Source organism: Sarcophilus harrisii, chromosome 2 (genome assembly GCF_902635505.1).
Source record: "Sarcophilus harrisii chromosome 2, mSarHar1.11, whole genome shotgun sequence".
NCBI classification, from domain to species: domain Eukaryota; kingdom Metazoa; phylum Chordata; class Mammalia; order Dasyuromorphia; family Dasyuridae; genus Sarcophilus; species Sarcophilus harrisii.
Genome location: NC_045427.1, coordinates 523,498,420 through 523,519,340, shown reverse-complemented (window position 1 = coordinate 523,519,340; position 20,921 = coordinate 523,498,420). Strand labels below are relative to the sequence as shown.

The 20,921-nt window shown below is 36.3% G+C and overlaps 1 protein-coding gene across 4 annotated transcripts in view; it reads left to right on the top strand.

Annotated features, from left to right (window-relative positions):
• Positions 1 to 20,921, top strand: part of TLN2 (talin 2) — a 528,144-nt gene that overhangs the window by 385,807 nt on the left and 121,416 nt on the right. For all 4 annotated transcript variants that reach the window (XM_003755615.4, XM_023497706.2, XM_031955439.1 and 1 more), the window contains 6 exons: positions 1,470 to 1,678; positions 4,272 to 4,391; positions 5,225 to 5,422; positions 6,462 to 6,601; positions 15,951 to 16,044; positions 19,221 to 19,310. In XM_003755615.4, coding sequence (XP_003755663.1) covers positions 1,470 to 1,678; positions 4,272 to 4,391; positions 5,225 to 5,422; positions 6,462 to 6,601; positions 15,951 to 16,044; positions 19,221 to 19,310 — 851 coding nt within the window. The remainder of the gene's footprint in view (positions 1 to 1,469; positions 1,679 to 4,271; positions 4,392 to 5,224; positions 5,423 to 6,461; positions 6,602 to 15,950; positions 16,045 to 19,220; positions 19,311 to 20,921) is intronic.

Genomic DNA, 20,921 nt, shown 5'->3' with positions numbered 1-20,921 from the left:
AGGAAGGATGGTCCACCAATGATGTGGCTTGGAGCTGGACACTGAGCTCCTGAGGTGGAGGGCCAGTTCCATGAAGAATTAGGTCAAAGCTTGCAAAAAGCCCCTATTTTTTTTCTACCCATATCCACCAGCATGGTAGAATTAGCTTCTTCTCTAGAAGTGCTGGGGCAGTGTACTGGGGTGGGCCGGCCAGCCTGCAAAGAGCTACTATATGGACAGGCTTGGAATTCTGTATTTTGTGACGTGGTCTTGCTTCTCAGAGACCATATTATTACTGTTGCTACATTCTTATCTCCTCTTGGCAGGTGAATTTACACATATGTAATGGCTCTGTGTATGTAATGGTAACCATGTCTAGAGTGAGGGAGGAAAGAATAGAAAGGGGTGGGGGGAGAAGTTACATGATCATTTTCTTATATATTTAAAACAAATAGGAACTTGTACATAATTGATTTTCAGTTTCATTGCAATCTTTTTTTTTTTTCTCTATTCGATGTTATGGAAATGCTTGCTTTATTTCTAATGTTCAGAATAAAATTTTTTAATCATTATTTATTTGTATACTACTTTAATGTTTCCAAAAAGTTTCCATCAAAATAACTAAGTAGGTTGAACATATTATCTCTATTTTGGAAATGAGAAAATTCACTCGCTGTGAGAGAGGTTAAGGGACTCCTCCAGGTTTCCCACAGACAGTAGTTAATAGCAGTGGGACATGGATCCAGGCTCTGTAGCACCATACTAACTTGAGCCAAGTATGTGAGCACATTTACCCACTTATGTGTCTAGTTGCTTACCTCCAAGTGAGCCGGGTCCTTTTGCTTGCTTGGTTGGACTCTTGAGTGTACTGTCTCCCCTTCATTGGACATTCACCCTCCCTACTTCATTCCTCACCCTCACTGTCAGTTCCAGCACTTGCACCTATCAGGGTAAAATCACACCCTTGTCATGACTCCTTATGATGGGTCGATATGCAGACCCTAATTTTATAGGTTTTATTTTCATGAGCCTTGGACAATTGATTTGTTTGATGGGTTCTCAGAGAAGATGGTGGGTCAGTTTTATGATCCAGATTTCTGGTACCATTTTGCTATGTATGCAACTTGACAGAGTTGTAGCAAAATGAGGCTTTGAACACTTTGGGGCTTTGTCATAATATTCTTCATTGGAGTCTCTTTTGGCTCTTTCCAACATCTTTAGTAATAGGTTGTAATTTAGAAAAAACATCAGTCATTCCCCATGGCCATGTGGTCATTTTCTTAACTCATCTCCAGCTTATGGCAGACCCCTTTTTCAGAGGCCCTAAAGAACTGGTCCCTTTTAGCCAGTAAATAAAGGAAGTCTCCTTCTACCTTTAGTAATGTAAATAATCATTATGCCCCATCATAATTTTGTTGCTTGTTGTAATTTTAAACACTGGCTTTATATATGGTATGCTAACAGACAGTCTGGTGGATTTTTCCTTCAAGGGGTAGCTGCAAGAGAGACAGCCCAGGCTTTGAAAACTCTGGCGCAGGCAGCTCGAGGAGTAGCAGCATCCACCAATGATCCTGTGGCAGCTCACGCTATGTTGGATTCAGCCAGAGATGTGATGGAGGGCTCAGCCATGCTCATTCAAGAAGCTAAGCAGGCCCTGATTGCCCCTGGAGATGCAGAAAGTCAACAGAGACTAGCTCAGGTGGGCCCTCAGGGTAGGCTTTATGTTACTTGGTTCTGACTTTACTAAGCTTATCTGTGCAGTAAACACTTTAACTATAGAATAAGGTTCCAATTCTTTCAACTATATATGGTATAAGATAATTTTCTGTCTAGCCATGGCATTGATGTACACAACTGGCAGAAAGCAAGGAAGGTACAAAACAGTATTCTCTTGTGTTATCAGAGCCTTGGGGCCTTCACTGTAACATTTATAACTTAAAAGACAAATAATCAACATAGTAGGAATCATAGTTTTTTTTGACATTGAATGTGTGCTTTTATTTTTTAAAAAAATCATTCTAAAAGCCATTAGGTTCTTATGTGACTTGGCAGTTAACTTCGCCTATTTCTAGAGCCAACTAAAAAGGTTTAGTTTGCCTCCTACTACTTCCCAAAAAAATTAGGTGAAAAGGCATAAAATTTTCTGAATATGTGCTTAAAACTTTATAACAATGAAATCACAGGTCCATTCCTTAACTCTTTCCCTAATGTGTATTTGGAGGTTATTTAAGCCTTTCTGTCCTTGATGAGTTTAGTCTGGCTGATACATTGGAGGAAAACTGGATCTGTTACCGTGACTGTTTTCAGTCCATTCAGATCAACAAAAGTAACCAATTAATCTGTTTGCCTTGACACCCTATATTTTGGGATAGACCAGCAGTATGGAAAGAGATCTATGAAATGAAAAATCCAGTTTTTTCTTTCTCGTAGATTGGATTTTATTTGCTTTTTTTTCAGACTTAATTTTCCTCCTTTCTCCCAGCCTCAAAGTGTAGGACTACTCATGGGTCCACTCTCAATCGTCTGAGGGGCTTTGATGGTCAACTTCTTTTTTTTTTTTTTTTTTTTTTTTTTTAATTGAATAGCCTTTTATTTACAGGTTATATGCATGGGTAACTTTACAGCGTTAACAATTGCCAAACCTCTTGTTCCAATTTTTCACCTCTTACCCCCCACCTCCTCCCCTAGATGGCAGGATGACCAGTAGATGTTAAATACATTAAAATATAAATTAGATATACAATATGTATACATGACCAAAACATTATTTTGCTGTATAAAAAGAATCAGACTCTGAAATATTGTACAATTAGCTTGTGAAGGAAATCAAAAATGCAGGTGGGCATAAATATAGGGATTGAGAATTCAATGTATGGTTCTTAGTCATCTCCCAGAGTTCTTTCTCTGGGCGTAGCTGGTTCAGTTCATTACTGCTCCATTGGAAATGATTTGGTTGATCTCGTTGCTGAGGATGGCCTGATCCATCAGAACTGGTCATCATATAGTACTGTTGTTGAAGTATATAATGATCTCCTGGTCCTGCTCATTTCACTCAGCATCAGTTCATGTAAGTCTCTCCAGGCCTTTCTGAAATCATCCTGTTGGTCGTTTCTTACAGAACAATAATATTCCATAACATTCATATACCACAATTTACCCAACCATTCTCCAACTGATGGGCATCCACTCAGTTCCCAGTTTCTAGCCACTACAAACAGGGCTGCCACAAACATTCGTGCACATACAGGTCCCTTTCTCTTCTTTATAATCTCTTTGGGATATAAGCGATGGTCAACTTCTGACCTCCATTCTTTTCTTAAATAACCTATTGGTCCTTTGAGCCCTGAGGAGGATGCGCACCATATTAAGTGAAGGCAAGAGCCCCTTGCAGTTAACAATTTCTAAGCTCAAGAAGTGTAACAGCCTTAATTAACCTCTCCAATAATGGAATATCATGTGTAAACCACTATGCCCAATTACTTTCTGTTTAAGAGAACAGAATAGTACCTTTATCAAGCAGCTGAAGCAACAAGTGAGGTGTCTGCCAGAGCAAAATAACACATCCCAAAATGAATATGGAATTATTCAAGTGATACAGTCACTCAACTCAATTTCTTGTTTCAAAGGATTATTCAGAATGAGTTTTCACCCTTGTGACCTTAGCAAAGATAAAGGTGATTCTATTTTTTTTTTTTAAACTTTCACACAGCTTGAACTAGTTGTGACTTCTGTTGGAATCAAAAAGCACTTTGGATTTATTTGCTCTAGGATATCTACCTAGGTACATTGTATCACCAAATGTTATCCCCAAGTAGCTTGGGCACCTTGGCTTTAGACCCAGAATCTTTCCTGAGAACTAGTAGTTTTGTAGCATTATTTTTTAATATTTTTTTAATGGAACCATTATTTCATTGGCATAGGAAGTTCCCAGTAATGAACTCCTACTAATACAAGTTGACACTTCTTTGCCATATATAATCTTGGAGAGACTCGATGAACTCCTCAGAGGAAGTATCTAGGATCACATTGCCAATATGTATCAGAAGGAGAATTTGAACTAGATCTCCTTAGAGATCAGTTCTCTATCCAGTTCACCACACTACAATTTTAGATAGATAGTGATGATTTCCATGATTTGCACCTTTTGGGGATGTAAAACACTGCAGTTTCAGCAGGATTAGGATGTCCATTCTACTTCATTTTAGCAACCCAAAATTTGCATTCAAAGGACACATAATTTGGTCAAAGTGAGATTCGAGAAACTCTTTTATTATTTTGTTTTTCCTTCCAAGGTGGCCAAAGCTGTGTCACACTCTTTGAACAATTGTGTGAATTGCCTTCCTGGGCAGAAGGATGTGGATGTGGCCCTGAAGAGCATTGGCGAATCCAGCAAGAAGCTGCTTGTTGATTCAGTGAGAAGAATCATTTTATTGGGGAAGATGTTTAAGTATTGGATTTTTTTCCAGAGTAAAATATGAAGTCTTTTTGTCCTGAGAAGGTCATTTGGAGAAACTCTAATTCTTAGGATATTTCTCTTTTGGTTAAGCAGACTTCTATTTCTTCTTGTCACTTGGAGGCAGAACTAATTTCCATAATTATACTAAATTCCTTTATTGCATTGCCATAATATCTTTTCCAGTGGATCCATAACTCATTGCTTTTTAAGGTCTTCTTAGCAGAGAAAAGTTAGTGGGGGAGACAACTTTGATCTCTTGGTGGTCTCTCTCCTGCATTAGAAAAAAAAGAGAAAAGAGATACAGCCCCACCGTACTTAAGGGATATTATCACTTGTAGCTATCTGACAATTTTGTCAGTTGCCCACTGGGGAAATGAAAAAGCTGTCTATTACTAGCAAAGATCACAAGTTTAACACCAACAAAACTATTGCAGGGTTCTCTAAACCTGATAATTATTGCCAAAGTTAATTATTGGTGGTTTAGAAAACCAGAAGGCCTTAAATATGATAGTGGTTTTATTTTTCCCCTACTCTTAGTTCTTAAGACTAACAGTAAGTTCATTATTGAAGCTTCTTTGCATCTAAAATTTTAATCTCTTAGGTTCCTCACTTTATACTATTTTCCTAATGTTAGATTTGCTTTGGTCTTGAGGCTAACCATGTCTAAGGACAAGTTTAACTTGGGTGGGATCACAGAGACTTTCTTAATTTTACCATTACACACTTCGTAGTGTACTGACACCTCCATCCAGGATGAATCACATTTTCCTCTCTGCTTTCTTACCCTAGCTACCACCAAGTACCAAGCCTTTCCAGGAAGCTCAAAGTGAATTGAACCAGGCTGCGGCTGACCTGAACCAATCAGCAGGGGAGGTAGTCCACGCCACCCGGGGACAGAGCGGAGAACTAGCAGCTGCCTCTGGAAAATTCAGTGATGACTTTGATGAATTCCTCGATGCCGGCATTGAAATGGCTGGGCAAGCTCAGGTAATTGGGGCTTAGTGCTGAGTTCAGATCTACCTTTCTACTGGACATTTGGGACTTCAGTTTCCTTGTGTACATTGATAGAGACAAGCTTCAGGGGTTCTAGATATGTCTCTGTTCTGTGTACTTAAAGGGAAGATCCATGATCTGGGACAAGCCCCTTAGAATGGTGCTACCTGAAAGTGGTCTCAAACTTGGATCTTTGCCAGTGAAAGAAGTATTTCCAGGCTCCAGAGAATGAGTTTTTCTTTTCTTGTCCTTCCTTTAAAAATTTCTCTCTTTCTTGTACCATTTTGGGTAGAAATATGGGGTGCATTTTAACAGAGATTAGGGTAGCAGATTGGAATTTAACATAGCTCAGTAAAAATTTGTATTTATATTGTGCTCTTTGGCCCATTTAAAACTATCATTTTGAAACCTAGTATCAAACAATTACATGTTCCCTCCTACAAGTGAATAGATAAACCTTTTTAGAGCAAGGGAACATGACAAGCCTTAGTAGTATCACTGTTTCCTGAACTCCAGTGATCTCCCTAAGAGAGAGTAAAGGTGTTTTTTGCCCTCTTATTTACAAAAGATGTTTTCTTTTTTTTCTTTTTTTTAATTTTCAGATGCTAGGCCAGGTGAGAAATGTCTTTTTAGTGTGTAGAAAATGCCAGAATGTAATCAGCCCTGAGAATAGAGACAATGTGGGTCATTTGTGCCAGGCTGAGATGTGCAAACTGCTTGACAACCCAGGCTTTGTTAAGCAAGTTGCTGGAATTGTTTGTGGGGGGGGTGTGTCTGCATGCACGCGCTTGGGAACACAGCTCCTGTCAGATATTCAGTTGCTTCGGGTAGATTCCTGAACCTAGAACGTGATGTGTAATGGGGCATCTTTCTGGATAAGTGGAGCCACTGGTCAGTGTCCTACGGAGACAGGCACCTGGAAACGGGGTCTGCAAAATGGGATCTATACTTTTATTTCAAAATGTTCCCTGTGGCCCTTTGAGTTCCAGGGCTGATAAACAGTTAGTTAGTTTGGTTCCTTTTGACTTTCCAGACTAAAGAGGACCAGATCCAAGTGATAGGGAACCTCAAGAATATCTCCATGGCATCCAGTAAGCTGTTGTTAGCTGCTAAATCTCTCTCCGTTGATCCAGGGGCCCCTAATGCGAAAAATCTCTTAGCAGCAGCTGCAAGGTAAGAGGGGAAAATGAAGGGTTATACTGTGTCACTGTGGCAATTCTTTTCTGTTATAATGTCTTTAAATGCTTGGTCTAGCCTCTTGTTGCTACGTGTACTGTGTGTGTGTTCCCTGTAAGTAGCAGAAATGATCAGACTACTGGTAATTTATGAAAGTTGAATGATTATGTTTTAAATGAATGTGTCTCCTGCACATAATAGTCATTTAATAATGGTTTATTGGGTTGAATTTTCAGTTGCAGTTTTCTTTGCACAAGACTTTTTTCTCCTTTTAATCCTAATCATGCACATTTCTACAATGATTTAAAATTTGAGAAGTATTTTGCTAACTATAGTCCTGAGAGGTAGGTAATACAAATATTATTTTGTTCAAAATATGTTTTCCCCTTTTACAGCTAAGGAAGCTTAGTCTCTAAGTGGTTAAACGTAAGTGACTGGGTTGGAATTTGAACCAAATCTCTTGATTCCAAATCTGTCGCAGTCTTTAGTAAATTCCCAACTTCATTGATTTTGCAGGCTCCGATTTAAAGTGATTTTTTTGACTACTTGATCCTGGGATAACTACATGACCCATTCCATTTCTTCCTCTTTTTTTAAGCTTTAAATGTAGATAGACTCTATATTTACCATTACATTTTGTCATTGTTCCACTCAGAAGAGTAATATTATTGACTTTTTTTTTTCTTTTTCCTTGTAAAACTACCTTTGAAGTTTCCTTTTGCTTGTGGAGCTATCAAGTCTACTTATGATTCTAACCAAAAACTTTCCCTCTCTTCTATTCTTAAATGATTCTTCAGCCTGCTTTACAACTAGAGCTACCAGAGAATGAACAAATAAGTTAAAATCTTTCAAATTCCATTTGTTTGATTCTGAACTTAATGAATACCAAATAAAGCGGGCATTTCTGCATACATAATTGAACAGAAAAATAGGATCGTGCCCAAAATCATGAATCTCTTTTCTGTACAGATTGTTTTTCTTTTTAAAATAAACTTGAATGTGACTACCATAACTGTCCTCCTTATCTGTGTTTTTTTTTCTGGTTTTCCTTTTCTTTTTCTTTTTGTTTTTCACTCCCTTTCCCACCACCACCACTAGAAAGAGAAATGGAAAAATAGAAACAAAACTATTAAAACAGATTTGCATAGTCAATCAAAATAAATTTCTATAGTAGCCATATCTTAAACTATATGTCTTAATCTGAATGTTGAGGCCATCATCTTTCTTCCAGGAAATGAATAAAAGCTCCACATTGGTACTTTAAAATCATGATTGGCCATTGCATTTATCAGTTTTTAAGTCTTTCAGAGTTGTTTTTCTTTATAATGTTATTGTATATATTGTTTTCCTGATACTGCTTATTTCATTCTTCCTCAACTTCAAACAAGTCTTCCTAAGTTTTTCCAAAACTGTCCATCCCTTTTCTTATTTCTCATAGCATGATAAAAAAAAATATAAAATTTTTTCAACCATTTCTCTATTCATGGACATCTACTTTGTTTCTAGTTCTTTGCTACTATGAAAAGAGCTACTATAAATATTTTTGTATTTATAGATTTTTTTTTTCTTTCTTTGATCTCTTTGAGATATAGGACAGTGGTATAGTTGGTTTAAAGGTGATGCACACTTTAGTGACTTTTCAAAATAGCTGGAGTATTTAACAATTCTACAAGTAGTCCATTAGTATTCCTCTTTTTTCTTTAGCTTTTCCAGCATTTGTCAATTTCTTTTTCTTGCATTTTTATCAATCATCTAGTTATGAGATAGAATTTTGACTTAATTTTCTCTAATTATTAGTGATTTGGAATATTTTTCCATATGCTTATTCATAACTAGAATTTCTTCTTTTGTTCATTTACTTTGCCCATTTTTCTAGGATATGATTTCTTATAAATCATTCTTTATATCTTGGATATAAGGACTTTATCAGAGAAACAGATTATAATGATTTTTTTCCCAGTTAACTATTTCCATTCTAATTTTAATTCCAAATATTTTGACCATGAAAGCAAGTTTTAATTTATGCAAGTGATCAAAATTGTCCATATTTTCTTTTATGGTCCTTACTATTTTTGTTTGATCAAGAGCTATTCCATATCCATAGTTGTGCTAGTTAAGAACTCTTTCACTTTGAAGATCTATTGTTCTCCCAGTTGGGTTTTTAGCAGCTGTTGATGATTCTTTACTCTTCTTCCACATCCCTAAATTGCCAAGCCCTTTTGATAAACCTCTTCCCAGGCATCTTTCCTTAGATGACTTACATTATCTTGCACTTTTTCAATGACCAAAAATTACAGTGATTTGAAAGGTTTCCATTCTGGAACATGCCATCTATCACCTTAGATCATGAGAAAGTCTAGCAAGGTAGAACTAGTTTTCAGAGCTGAAATATCCTAGGGGAAGATCAAATTGGCCTTTTAAAGTTCCAGGTATCAAATAAAAGAGTTACTCCAAATGAATATGATCAGCATTCATAATATTCATACTTCAAATCCCTACTTAGAAAATTGAAAAAAAAGTTGAAGATAAAAGTCACACACCTTAAAAAAAAAAAAAAAAATTTAAAAGAAATCTTTCCTGGACTCAATAAATTATCCAAAGGCTTCTTTCAGTAAAAATGATCATAGAAGCCCAGGGACATTTGGGAACTATCCTTTGCATTGCTTCTCCTTTGAATAGCTCACCTAGATGCAATAAGGAACCTTGAGAGACCCTCTAATCAAATCCTTATTTTGTAGATGAGGAAATGAGAGCCAGAAAAATTAAGTAACCAACATAACACAGAAGATAGATAATGCAAACATAATTATCATACATACTTAAAAAAAAAAAATAAGAAACCAAAGCTCTTTAAGGTAGTATGGTACATTGGAAGGAGTAAGAAGCTTAGAGTACTGACTGTGGAGACATCAGACTTGAGTTTAATTCCAAGCCTTACCATTTACTACCATAGTGCAGTGACAAAGTATAGGATTTGAAATCAGGAAGATATCTTCCAGAGTTCAAATATGGCTTCATACACTAGCGTAAGTGACCCTAAGCAAGTCACTTAATCTTATCCTTAACCTCAGTTTTTGCTAATAAAATCCTAAATGGGGTCACAGAATCGGACTCCCTCCTGTGCATGCTGTAAATTAATCAGATAAGAGTGATCAAAGTGAATTAGCTCCTTCTATAAGAGCAAACTTTTGAACGGATGCTGGTAGCTACTCCCCAAGGACCCAGCATCTTTTGTTATGCATTTTCCTCCCTACTTGTTGTCCAAGGTAGAAGTGGTGGAGTCTGTAGAATGGATCTGGTCTTGTCAGAGTTATCTCAATCAGACTTTGGCAGAAGGACCCAACCAAGGAGGATGGTCATGGATATCAGAGTGGCCAGACATCTTCAGCACTCCAGTCTTTATTGCTCCTCCCATTACAGAAGGAGAACATCCTAGATCTCTATATCCAGGAACTTCCATAGAGGCCATCTAGTCCTTAGGGATTGAACACACAGCCCACAGCACTCTAATGGGGCCCAAATCAGATTAAAATGTAATTCAGAAATATTTAGCAAGATAAATAAAAATAGACATAGGGAATAGTAGTATGTAGTTTTCTGAGCCTACAGGTATCCTGGTATAAGGGTTACGGGCTCCATTTCTCCTTGAGCTTGATACCCAGTGAAGTCCAAGTATTTAATTACATAGATTAGGAAACTGAGTCTTAGTATTGAGATGAAATGGTTTGCCGAGGATCACAAAAGTGATCCAAAATCTGTGTTCTTTCCACTTCTACTGAATATTAAGTTACTGAGGTTAAAGTCCCAATAGATCCTGGACACAATCTAGTAAAAGCATTCATTTGATTTGCTTTTTTTTTTTTTTTTTAATTTTGTCATTTGTTTTAAACTATTAGAAAATATTCACATATAGAAATAGTAGGGGGACATGATGCACAAAGTTGTAAACCTTTTATAATATTTGAAGTGCATAATGACATTAAAAAGATAATTACTAAATATTCTCTTGGTTTTCATGTCCCCTTTTGAACTCTTTTCCATATATGTGTGTATGTGTGTATATGTATACACACATATCTATCTATCTATCTATATATATATATTTTTTTTCCTCCTATTGTTGCATAGTTACTGTCAATATGATTGTTGTTCTGATTGTCCTTTATTCTGAATCATATTTCTTCATAGCATTCATATTGGTCACTTTTTATGGAGAGGTACTCTTCTGTTATTTATATGTCACAATTTTAGCATTGTCACAACCTTTGAACTAGAGATTCTTAGTCATTTTATGTGTACTAGACCCTTTTGATAGTCTGGTAAAGCCTGTGGGCCTCATTTCAAAATCAAGTTTTAAAATGTATAAAATAAAATTCATAGGATTATAAAAGAAACAAATTATGTTGAAATACAGTTAACAGAATACTTTTAAAGAACAAGTCCATAGATTCTAGAGTATGAATCCCTTGCTTTAGAAACAATGCCTTTACAAATGAGGAAACTGAGTTCCAGAGAGGTAACAATCTCTTTCTTAGGGGCACTTGGTAGAAAACCCAAGACTAGTTTTTTGGGCTCTTGATTTCCTGGTCATTGCCCTTTTCATTATCTACCCTGGTATCTCTTGGTCATTCATATGGCTGTCATATGACTGAATGGCAGTGACATTGCTGCTTTTCAGGGTGTGAACAAGCCAGTCCAGTGTCTTGATCCTGAATTTCCTGCCCTCTCTTCTCTCCTCCCCCAAACTCCCAATATTTTCAAACTTGAGTCTGTTTGTTCTTTGTTGTACTGTTCATTCCTTCTGCTCATTGGAAAGCCAGTTTTCTTCTCAATAGAAAATGGAACATTTCTTTGTGTAATGGACTCTCATTTCTTCCTCAGGATAAAAGGGGAAGGGAGGGCAGAGGATAGTTGAGCTCATTTTGTTTCAAATGTCTACAGTGGCCTGGCTTTTATTTTTACTTTATATTCATTTGCTTTCATTTCACATTAAGGATGTAAAAACTTATTTATTTCCTTCATTTGTTCTGGTTCAGAATGTTGCTGATTCTCATGAGCCTGGTTGAGTTGAACCATTTTCTCAGGTTTCCGCCAATCCCTGTCACAGGATAAGTAGCTAAGTTGGTGCTCTTTGATTGGGTCCAGAAACTGAGAAACCAATTTTCAGTTCTAAGAAGAAGGGGCTCTATCTCTATTCACTCTCTCTGCTGTTGTTGCTGACACTGCAACCTTGCTAAGCCCGTGGCATGAAATATTCGACAACTTGAGAAGCAATTTACCCTTCTTCCCTTCCAAAACTGCCCTAGTTACTGAGGTTATACTGGGGATCATAGGACCCGTTTCCACTTCTGTCCCAACCTTAGCATTGACTTGCTAGGAACCTGCAATTTAATTAACACCTGTCTCCCTCATTGCCACTTGTATTTTGCTGTTGGTCCCTGCTGAGCCTATCTGATCTCCTCAGAGACCAAAGCTGGAACAGCAGTTCTCTTTGTATAAGAGAAGGAAAAAAAAGAATTGGGATGTGCATGAAAAAAAAATGGTCTTTTTTGCATTTGCCTTTGATCATACTATTCTTCTTCATTCCTAATTACTCTCCTGCTTTTTTCTTTTTGTTTGAATAGTAACTATTCTTTAGAATATAAATCAACTCCTACCTTCTTTAAAAGACTTTGTTGGCTACTCCAACCCACAGATTGCTTTCTTGTCATTCTTGATCTTGTATTGGCATTTGACTATTTCAGCCACGGTCCTCTGCCTCCACCCTCTAAACTTGGAAAATATATAATCCATCTATATTGACACAAATTGTGTGTGTTACCTCTTAGGTAATGCTTTGTGTCACTGTTTTCTAGTTTTGTTACTTTTCTATTTACATTTTTGTAGGTATGAGTTGAATATCCCTAAATAGATTGCAGTTCAGTTCAGCAGACATTTATTCAAGACCCCATCTCCATCCCCATTAGTCTGGTCCATAATGAGGACTACTCAAGGACAAGGATCCACATTTTGAGTTTTAATTCTTTCCCTACACCTAGTACTGTACATGTAAATAATGGGCATTCCAATAAATATTTGTTGGTCAGTAATATTTTTATCTTCACTAGACTTTAAGTAATTTAAAGGCAGGAACAATATTTTCACCCTGTTATTAAACCCCTACTATGGTTTGCATGTAGTAAGTGGTTATCCATACTTACTGTGGATTTTCTCCCTCATGTTGTATCTCTTGAGATACTCTAATTTGGGTCATTTTAGTGTCACTGAACAGTTTTGAGTTTATAAAGCCCCTCAGTGTTTTGGGGCTTGGGCTCAGGTCTGCTTGCTTTTATTCTTGAATACAGGAATGTCCCTGGTTTGTGTTTCCATTATCAGTCACGCTACTCCAGGGCCAGTGGTAGCTGCTAACTCCAATATGCTTAATGTTTGATAATCTCTTGAGTGCCCTCTGTAGAAGTTGGCGATGTCCTGAGTTGGATTCACACAACCTTTCACGTTGGGCACCCTGACTTTTCTTGTTTATTCCTTCTACATACTCTGAAGGAATAAATAAGTGTGACTAATAGCCGAATCAAGGCTATTCAGTATCTGTCCATATTGCCCAATGAATTCCTCATGCATAAGGTGTTACCCTGTCTTTTGAACAGACAGGTACAAGCCCTTAGTTTTAGAGTCTGTTGTTCTAAACCAAGTAACCTTGACATTGGCAAGAGTTGAAAACAAACCAAATGAAGAGCAGACACATTGGAAAGAGCAAAATACTAAATGAAACATTTGTGTACAAATATACCAAGTGGTCCTGATCTCACCACACAACTGCTGTGCCACTATTAATTGGGTGTATTAATTTATACTGGTTTATTGATTTATTAAACCCTAATAGGCTCTTCCCCTGAATGATACTGCACCAACCACAATATAAGGTACAGTCCCTGCCTGCCCTTGAGAGGGAACCAGCAGTTATTGTGTATTGTTTCTCCATTGCATATAGTGAAGGAAAAAATAGCCCTATTTTGTCATATGTTATCCCAATTGAGTACTTATCTCAAATGTTGGGTTTTTCATAGTTAGAGATACTAAAATTTTTATAAGGAAAATCTTTGGACAAAGGAATGAATTTGATCTAAATCAAATTGGATTGGGGGAGGAGGAGGATTTTAGTTGTTTCCCTAACCAAAGTTCAGTATGGTTTTTTTTTTTCCCTTTCTTTTCCCTAGCTCATCACCTTAAGTAAATTTAAAATTCAAAGTAGAGTTTTCTCATCAAATAATTAAGTTGATTGTCCTTTGTACATTGGAAAAATCTCTTCATTCAATTTGCATATTCTCTGGCAAACTTAAAGTAGTTTATTAGTAAAATGCATTCATTCTCTGACTCCAAATCCTTTGTCCTTTCCATTAAACTAGCATTTGTGGAAGGGATTTTGAAGTAGCAGCACCTTGGTATTGTCCCAAGAGTAATGGATATGATGCCCAAAGACCTGGGATTTGATTGGGGTGCTCTGGGCCTTTCATCATCTACAAAAGTAAGACGTGTACACCCTACCTCCCTAGGTTGCTGGGAGAACTAAATGTGACCAAATATGTTAAGAGTTTTGTAAACCAGAAAATGATATAAAAATAGGTCTCAGGTGCTATTGTCACTTTTATTACAGGACTCGAATTGGGTCATGAAGAGGAAGAGTAACTCACATTTCCTTTATGATTCACTAAGTCCACAAAGCCACTTACTTATAACAATCTTTTCAAAGATGGGCCTAATTTATATAAATGCAAAGAGTATTGCAAACAAAGGGGAATGTTGTTAACAAAAGCTTGTGGGTGGGAATGAGCATGACATGTTGGGGGACTAGGTGGGGGGTGAGGGGAAGGGAGTTTATGCATTGATTTGCTTTATATTGGAAGTTTTAAGATGTCATTTTGGGTAGTTGGCTAAGATCCAAATTGTGAAGAGAATTGAAAGTCAAGCTGAAGATTCGTTTTCCTTTTTTCTCCTTCTCCTAACGTTGTTGTTCAGTTGTGTCCAACTCTTTGTGACCCCGTAGACCATATTGCTCATAGGGTTTTCTTGGAGTGCTTTGCCATTTCCTTCTCCAGTGGATTAAGGCCAATAAAAAACTCTACTTTGAATTTTAAATTTACTTAAGGTGATGAGCTAGGGAAAAGAAAGGGAAAAAAAAAAGGTTAAATGACTTACTTGCCTAGAGTCATAGAGCTAGTAAGTGTCTGAGATCATCTGAATTCAAGTGTTCCTGTCTTCAGGCCCAGCTCTATATCTGCTGAACTCCTAGCTGCCTTCTCAGTAAACAGAATCTGCCTGCCCAGAATCACATAGCTAGCCTGAGGACAAATCTGAACTCCAGACCCCACTTACTACTCCATATTAATAAAAGATATCAGTAATTTAAGTAGCAACCCAAGGAACATGTTGACTTGGACTCACACCCTCCCAATTCTCTGTCTCTGGGTTTTATCTTTATTCTCTCTTAACTGTGCTTTACCTTGAAATACGACAGTCATCTCTGCAAGTCTATCAAATTTTATTACACTACATAGTAATGAAATGTGTGCCCTTAAAATAATCTGGCTCTCTGAATTGTGAATATCTTCAGAACCTAGAGTAGGTATCAATATCTGCCTCCCATTCTACAAGGAGCTGCTTAAGAGGAATTGGATACCCAGGATGCTCCAAGTTTTAAATCTTTCCCAAATGTTCATGGTGGTCCTGAAACAGTGCCAAGATTGGATCTAAGGTTCTGGTGTGTTCTGTGTGCCCAATCTTCAAATGAAAATAACATTTTGTTTTTCCAGTGTATAGTCCTGCATTTAAGATCTATGAATTCATGTGGGATTTTATTAAAAGTATTTTCAAACTTCCATTGCATTGCTCTCAGCATGTCTGTGGTAATCTGTAGTCTGTTATTAAAATCTTAGAAATTGCAAGGTGAGGTGTCCAGATTATTACTTGTAAGTGGCTAATGAAAGATCCTGAAAGCAATATTAATGTGGTTGTATTAATATTTGAACTCCATTGCAAAGTCTTGCTTGTGTATATATTTAGACAGTCATTAATTTTGAAAAGAAACACAAGTTCCCCTTAGAAGCAAATTCAATCATCAGAAATAAGGTAATTATTCTGCTTTGCTTGAGGGAGAAATTCTCTTCCTCAATTATGTTGGGTTTTTTGCTCTTTTGTTTTTTCTTGTTTAGAACCTATAGCTTACAGAAAAGCCTTGAATGGGGATTGTACCTTATTTAACTGAATTTCTTATGAACTAGAAAAATAAAATAAGGGTAATTTCATCATCAGTCTTTATTTTTAAAAAATCCTTTTCCCCCCCTTCTAGAGCTGTGACAGAAAGCATTAACCAACTCATCACACTGTGTACCCAGCAAGCACCGGGCCAGAAGGAGTGTGACAATGCCCTCAGGGAACTTGAGGTATTGTTATATGAAATGAGGCTTAGAAATTTCAAAAGGTGGAAGGATTGGTATGGTTCTTCCATTTTCTTGTAGGATTACTGTCCTGTGCCTTTCTTATCTCCTACTCTTTCTGGGAAAGGAATTGTAACCAATCCTGGTAGATAGGAATCCTTCCTGGTGGGTCCCAAGGAAGCCTCAGTACTGCCTCTACCTTATACCACAGGTATATTTTGTAGAAAAAGTCTCATATTTACAAGAACAGGGAGGAATTGTCCAAAGCTCTTTGCCTGGCACTGGGGATGTAAGACCAAAACTGAACTGGTTAAGGCAACTTAAGACAATGTTTTATCCTGAGGCAGTTGAAAATGACAGCCTGCCTGGGACACACTACTTACTGAATAAAGAATGTTTCACCTGTGCATTTTGTCCTACTGGAGTTCTGGGACATTGTCTAGGCAGGATGTTAAACATACTTGACTAAAAAGTTTAGAGCAGAGTCAGAGTCCTGGGACTCCCTATCACCTGATAACTATAGTTTCAGCTATATTTAAAATTCTAACTCTTATATCTTAGTATAAGAATATAAATGTTTGTGACAGAAAATGAACGAAAGCCTTCTCCTCCCCAGCCCTTGACAAGCCAGCAGTTCCAAAGATGCAGAGCATATTAAACAGACCAAATTGATATTTCAGGAAAAATAAATTGGTTGTATTTCCATGGCCACTTGATTTTCCTACAGAGATGCTGCTTGGTAGTCATTTAGAGTATTTCTGTGTTCTTCAGTCCATGTAGTTCTGACGTCATGGGATTATACAGGTACCTAGAGGACATTCCACAACCAACCTGAAATAATTCTGGCTTCCCACTTGCACATGATGTAGTCTTTATAAATTGACTTTTTATTCCTGGCATTGGAGTAGTAGCCTGGAACCCAGAATGTACAATTACTTTGTAAAAATTGCTTAGACCCCTCTCCACGAGCCTTGAATTTAAATCTACATATTTCTCAACACAACCGATGACGTCTTTAGGCCTTTTCCACAATGTAACACCAGACATTAGAATTCTGCTGCCATTTTTAGACAATAGGTCTTAATGATAAGCTGTGGGGCACTGTCTTTTGTACCTGAGCTCAGGTCACTTCATTCACTGCCAATACAAAGGAGAAAAGCTTGAGGTGAATGTTAAGGACTCTGAGTAACTAACACCCATGTTTGCCAGTGCGATACAATGTCCAGAACCCTTAAGTTTTAAAAAATTTTATACTGTTTACATGGAAAGTAGCATTCTCTTGATCACCTTAAATATGTTAGCTGTTTGTCTGATTCAGTGGCCTAGTATTACATCCCCTTAGCTGTTTTTCCTTCTACTCTGTGTTTTTAAATGATCAGAAGGACATAAATCTTGTTTGAATCTGCCTGTTGTTTGACAAAAATGTTCAGATATTTGCTTGTTTCCCATTTACATAGGAAAGAATAGATATAAATTATACTTTATAATGTATTTCATGCCTGAATTATGCCTTCATTAGGGAGGATGGAAAACAAAATTAAAATAATGATAGTTATTTTTTTTTAAGAAGGAAAAAAAATCTCATAGGATTCTAAATAGTCCATTTCAAATAAATCCTATTTAAACTAATCTTGCTTTAAGGTGAATTCTTTAGAAAAAGTCAGACTAATAATAGATGAAGAAATTTTCATGGTTGGTTAGCTGAATCCAAAATAGTTGAAGCTAAGTCAAATAGACTGTAGTTTTGAGGTTATAAACAACAGAAATAGTGATTAATTGAAAGCAAATAAGGGGAAATGAGTTATACTCTACAAAGGATTTGATGCCTATTGATACTTTATTTTTAGGGAGAGAATCTTTTTGATTGGAAAAATTAAAACAAGCATAGAGAGATTTTACTCACTAATTGTCCTTCTGAGTTGAGATTTGGCATGTTTTTACATTTATAATTGATTCTCAGGTAGCTGAAGCTGAGGGAATTGTCTGTGTATATATGTATATATAGAGACAATGGAGATATTCTGTGATCTTGTTAATAGCAAATAAGCTCTTGTACTCCAAGTAAAACAGAAAAAGTTTGTTATATTGGATCTGAAACATTTATAAACTGCTCAGAATGCAAGCTGGTTAAATGAGTCATTTTTGCCATTAATAACCAATACCTGATTAAATTTTCAGTTATTTGGGAGGATCTATTTTTTAAATTAACTGGATCATAGATCAGAGGGAAATACAAAAGTCATTTACTCTAATATTTCTCATTTTTATAAATGAGGAAAATGAGACCCTAGATATTTTTATGTGATTTGCTTAAGGTCATTCAGGTAATATAGCATGAGAGGTAGTATTTCTTAAAAGTACTTTAAAAAAATTTTTTTTAAGTTTTTAAAAAAAGAGATAGTATGTTAAAAGAACAATTTTCTTTCCATTCTCCAGATTTTCTTAGGATGTCCAAAGGGATCATCTCCCTTTAAGTGCCACTATTCTTTTTAAAGTGTCCTTTAATCTTCTAGCTTAAACTGAATATGGATGCCATTGGGGTTATAGTGGAAAGAGCACTCCATTTGTGACTGGTGAAGTACCCTTACCTCTTTGGTGTCTTTATCTGTAAAGTGCTCTAGACAGCCGCTAAGGTCCCTTCTGTTATGCTTATAAATGTTCTCATCAACTTTCCTATGTGATGCTTCTTAAGCCCCTCATCTTCAAGACATCCTATGAAGAAAAATTTTACTTCATTAAACACTACAACCCTCATATATTAATATGTATGTTATGCATATACATACATTTATCTGTCCATTTATTTATAACTATTATATTATTGTTTATAACTATTATGTGCACCACTAACTCAATAGAACGAAATCTAGGTTAGACTTTTCTCCTTGAAACTATTTAAACACAGCTTCTCAGGATTTAAATAAAGTCCTTCATTTCTCTCCCTTATAAGTATTGGCTATAAAAGTAATCAACTTCTAGCTTAATTAGTACCATATCTGATTAACAAAACTGGTCTCTACTTAATATGCTTGCATCAAGAATTCAAAGTTTATCTACTTAAAAGGGAAATGAACAATAGTGATCAGAGCTCTATGTATAGGAAAAAAATTGTGTACAGTATTATAGTGAGTTGGTTTCATTCTATATTTATTCTACATTTAAGTTTTGCTCTCTTTCTGCAGACTGTTAAGGGAATGTTGGATAATCCCAATGAACCCGTTAGTGATCTCTCCTATTTTGACTGTATTGAGAGTGTAATGGAAAATTCCAAGGTAAGAATGCTTTTGTTGTTGTAGTAGCTGTCAGCTTTCTTGTGTGTAAACAAGGAACCATGTGTGTTGACGTGTGATTCACATGTGTGATAGAGGTGTGTACATGTGTCTGCAAACACACCAAAGCTGGGAGAATCTGCAGTAATACGTACAGGTGATCACTTCTTCCATAACTGTGTGGGTGGACACATACATCTGTGTCTATATGTTTGAATACACGTGTGTATATGAATCTATGAATACTTTGGTCTCTTAGGTCCCTTCCAGCTATTTTCCTCTACTCTACATATCACATGTGTACATAAATACAGAGAGAGAGAGAGAGAGAGAGAGAGAGAGAGAGAGAGAGAGAGAGAGAGAGAGAGAGATATGAGAATATAAATACTTGGATTTTTGGACTCTCCTAGGCAGAGGATGTTTTTCCAGCCACATTGAAGTTAGTTTCAGAGATGCCCTCCTTCTTTCCTTCCTTCTAATTAAAATTAAGACTATTTTTCCGTATATAAATTAATATGCTTTGCATATCCAGGAATTGAAGGGTTTTTTCCCTAGGAAAGTATCATATGCCTGTTTCACCATCAGAGAAATTACTACTGAGGAGATCTTTGTTACTATAATGTTTTATAGATTTGGTGGTGCTACCATCTTACTAAGAAAAAGCAAATTAATTATTGTTTTATTCTTCTTTTCACTATGTATGGAGCAGGTTTAATCATAATATATACACACCTACCCAGTAGTCTTTCTTGAAGAATTAGCCAACATGTCTCTCTTGAGTTTACATATAAAATTTGTAGTAAATTATTGTCCAAAAGAAGGTAAGTATAAATATAAAATATAGAAATGTTTTCCTTTTAAACTTATTCTAATAAAAAATACTTTCTTTCATATTGATATTACCAAGTAAATTTCATCATATAATATTCAGTCAGGTCTCACTATGACTTTGTGGGCCACTCACTATATATCAGTGCTGTCCATGGGATTTTCTTGGCAATGATACTGAAGTAGTTTGTTATTTCTTTCTCCAATGGATTAAAGCAAACAGAGCAAGTGTCTTACCCAAGCTCACACAGCTAGTAAATGGGACTGGATTTGAATTCATATCCTCCTAACTCTAGGCTCAGTACTCTGTCTCCTGACCCACCTACCTACTTCTTGGCATATAGTAAACACTTTATAAATTAATGTTAAATTGGATTTAGTCAATCAGAAAACATCTATTAATCATCTACCATTTGCCAAGCATTGAGCTAATCTTGAATGATACAAAAACAACAATTAAACAATTGCTGCCTTCAAGAAGCATGTATTCTGTTGAAACAATTATTTACTAAACTGTTTCATCTCCTTTACATTAAGCTATAAAAGTGTGCAGCTCTAGGAGTTCCTAGCTTAGGTATAATCATAGAAAGGGACACCCAAATATTATGTATTTTTGATACTCTATATGAATATTCCCCCTTTTGTTAGAATAAAAGACATTTTAGAGGTGAAAGTTTCATGCTCAAAATATGAATTTATTCTCTATTTAAAACTGATTTATTATCATTTATCTACCTTTAATGGTTAGCAACGAGGGAGAAGACTAGAAAGAAGATAGAATTACAT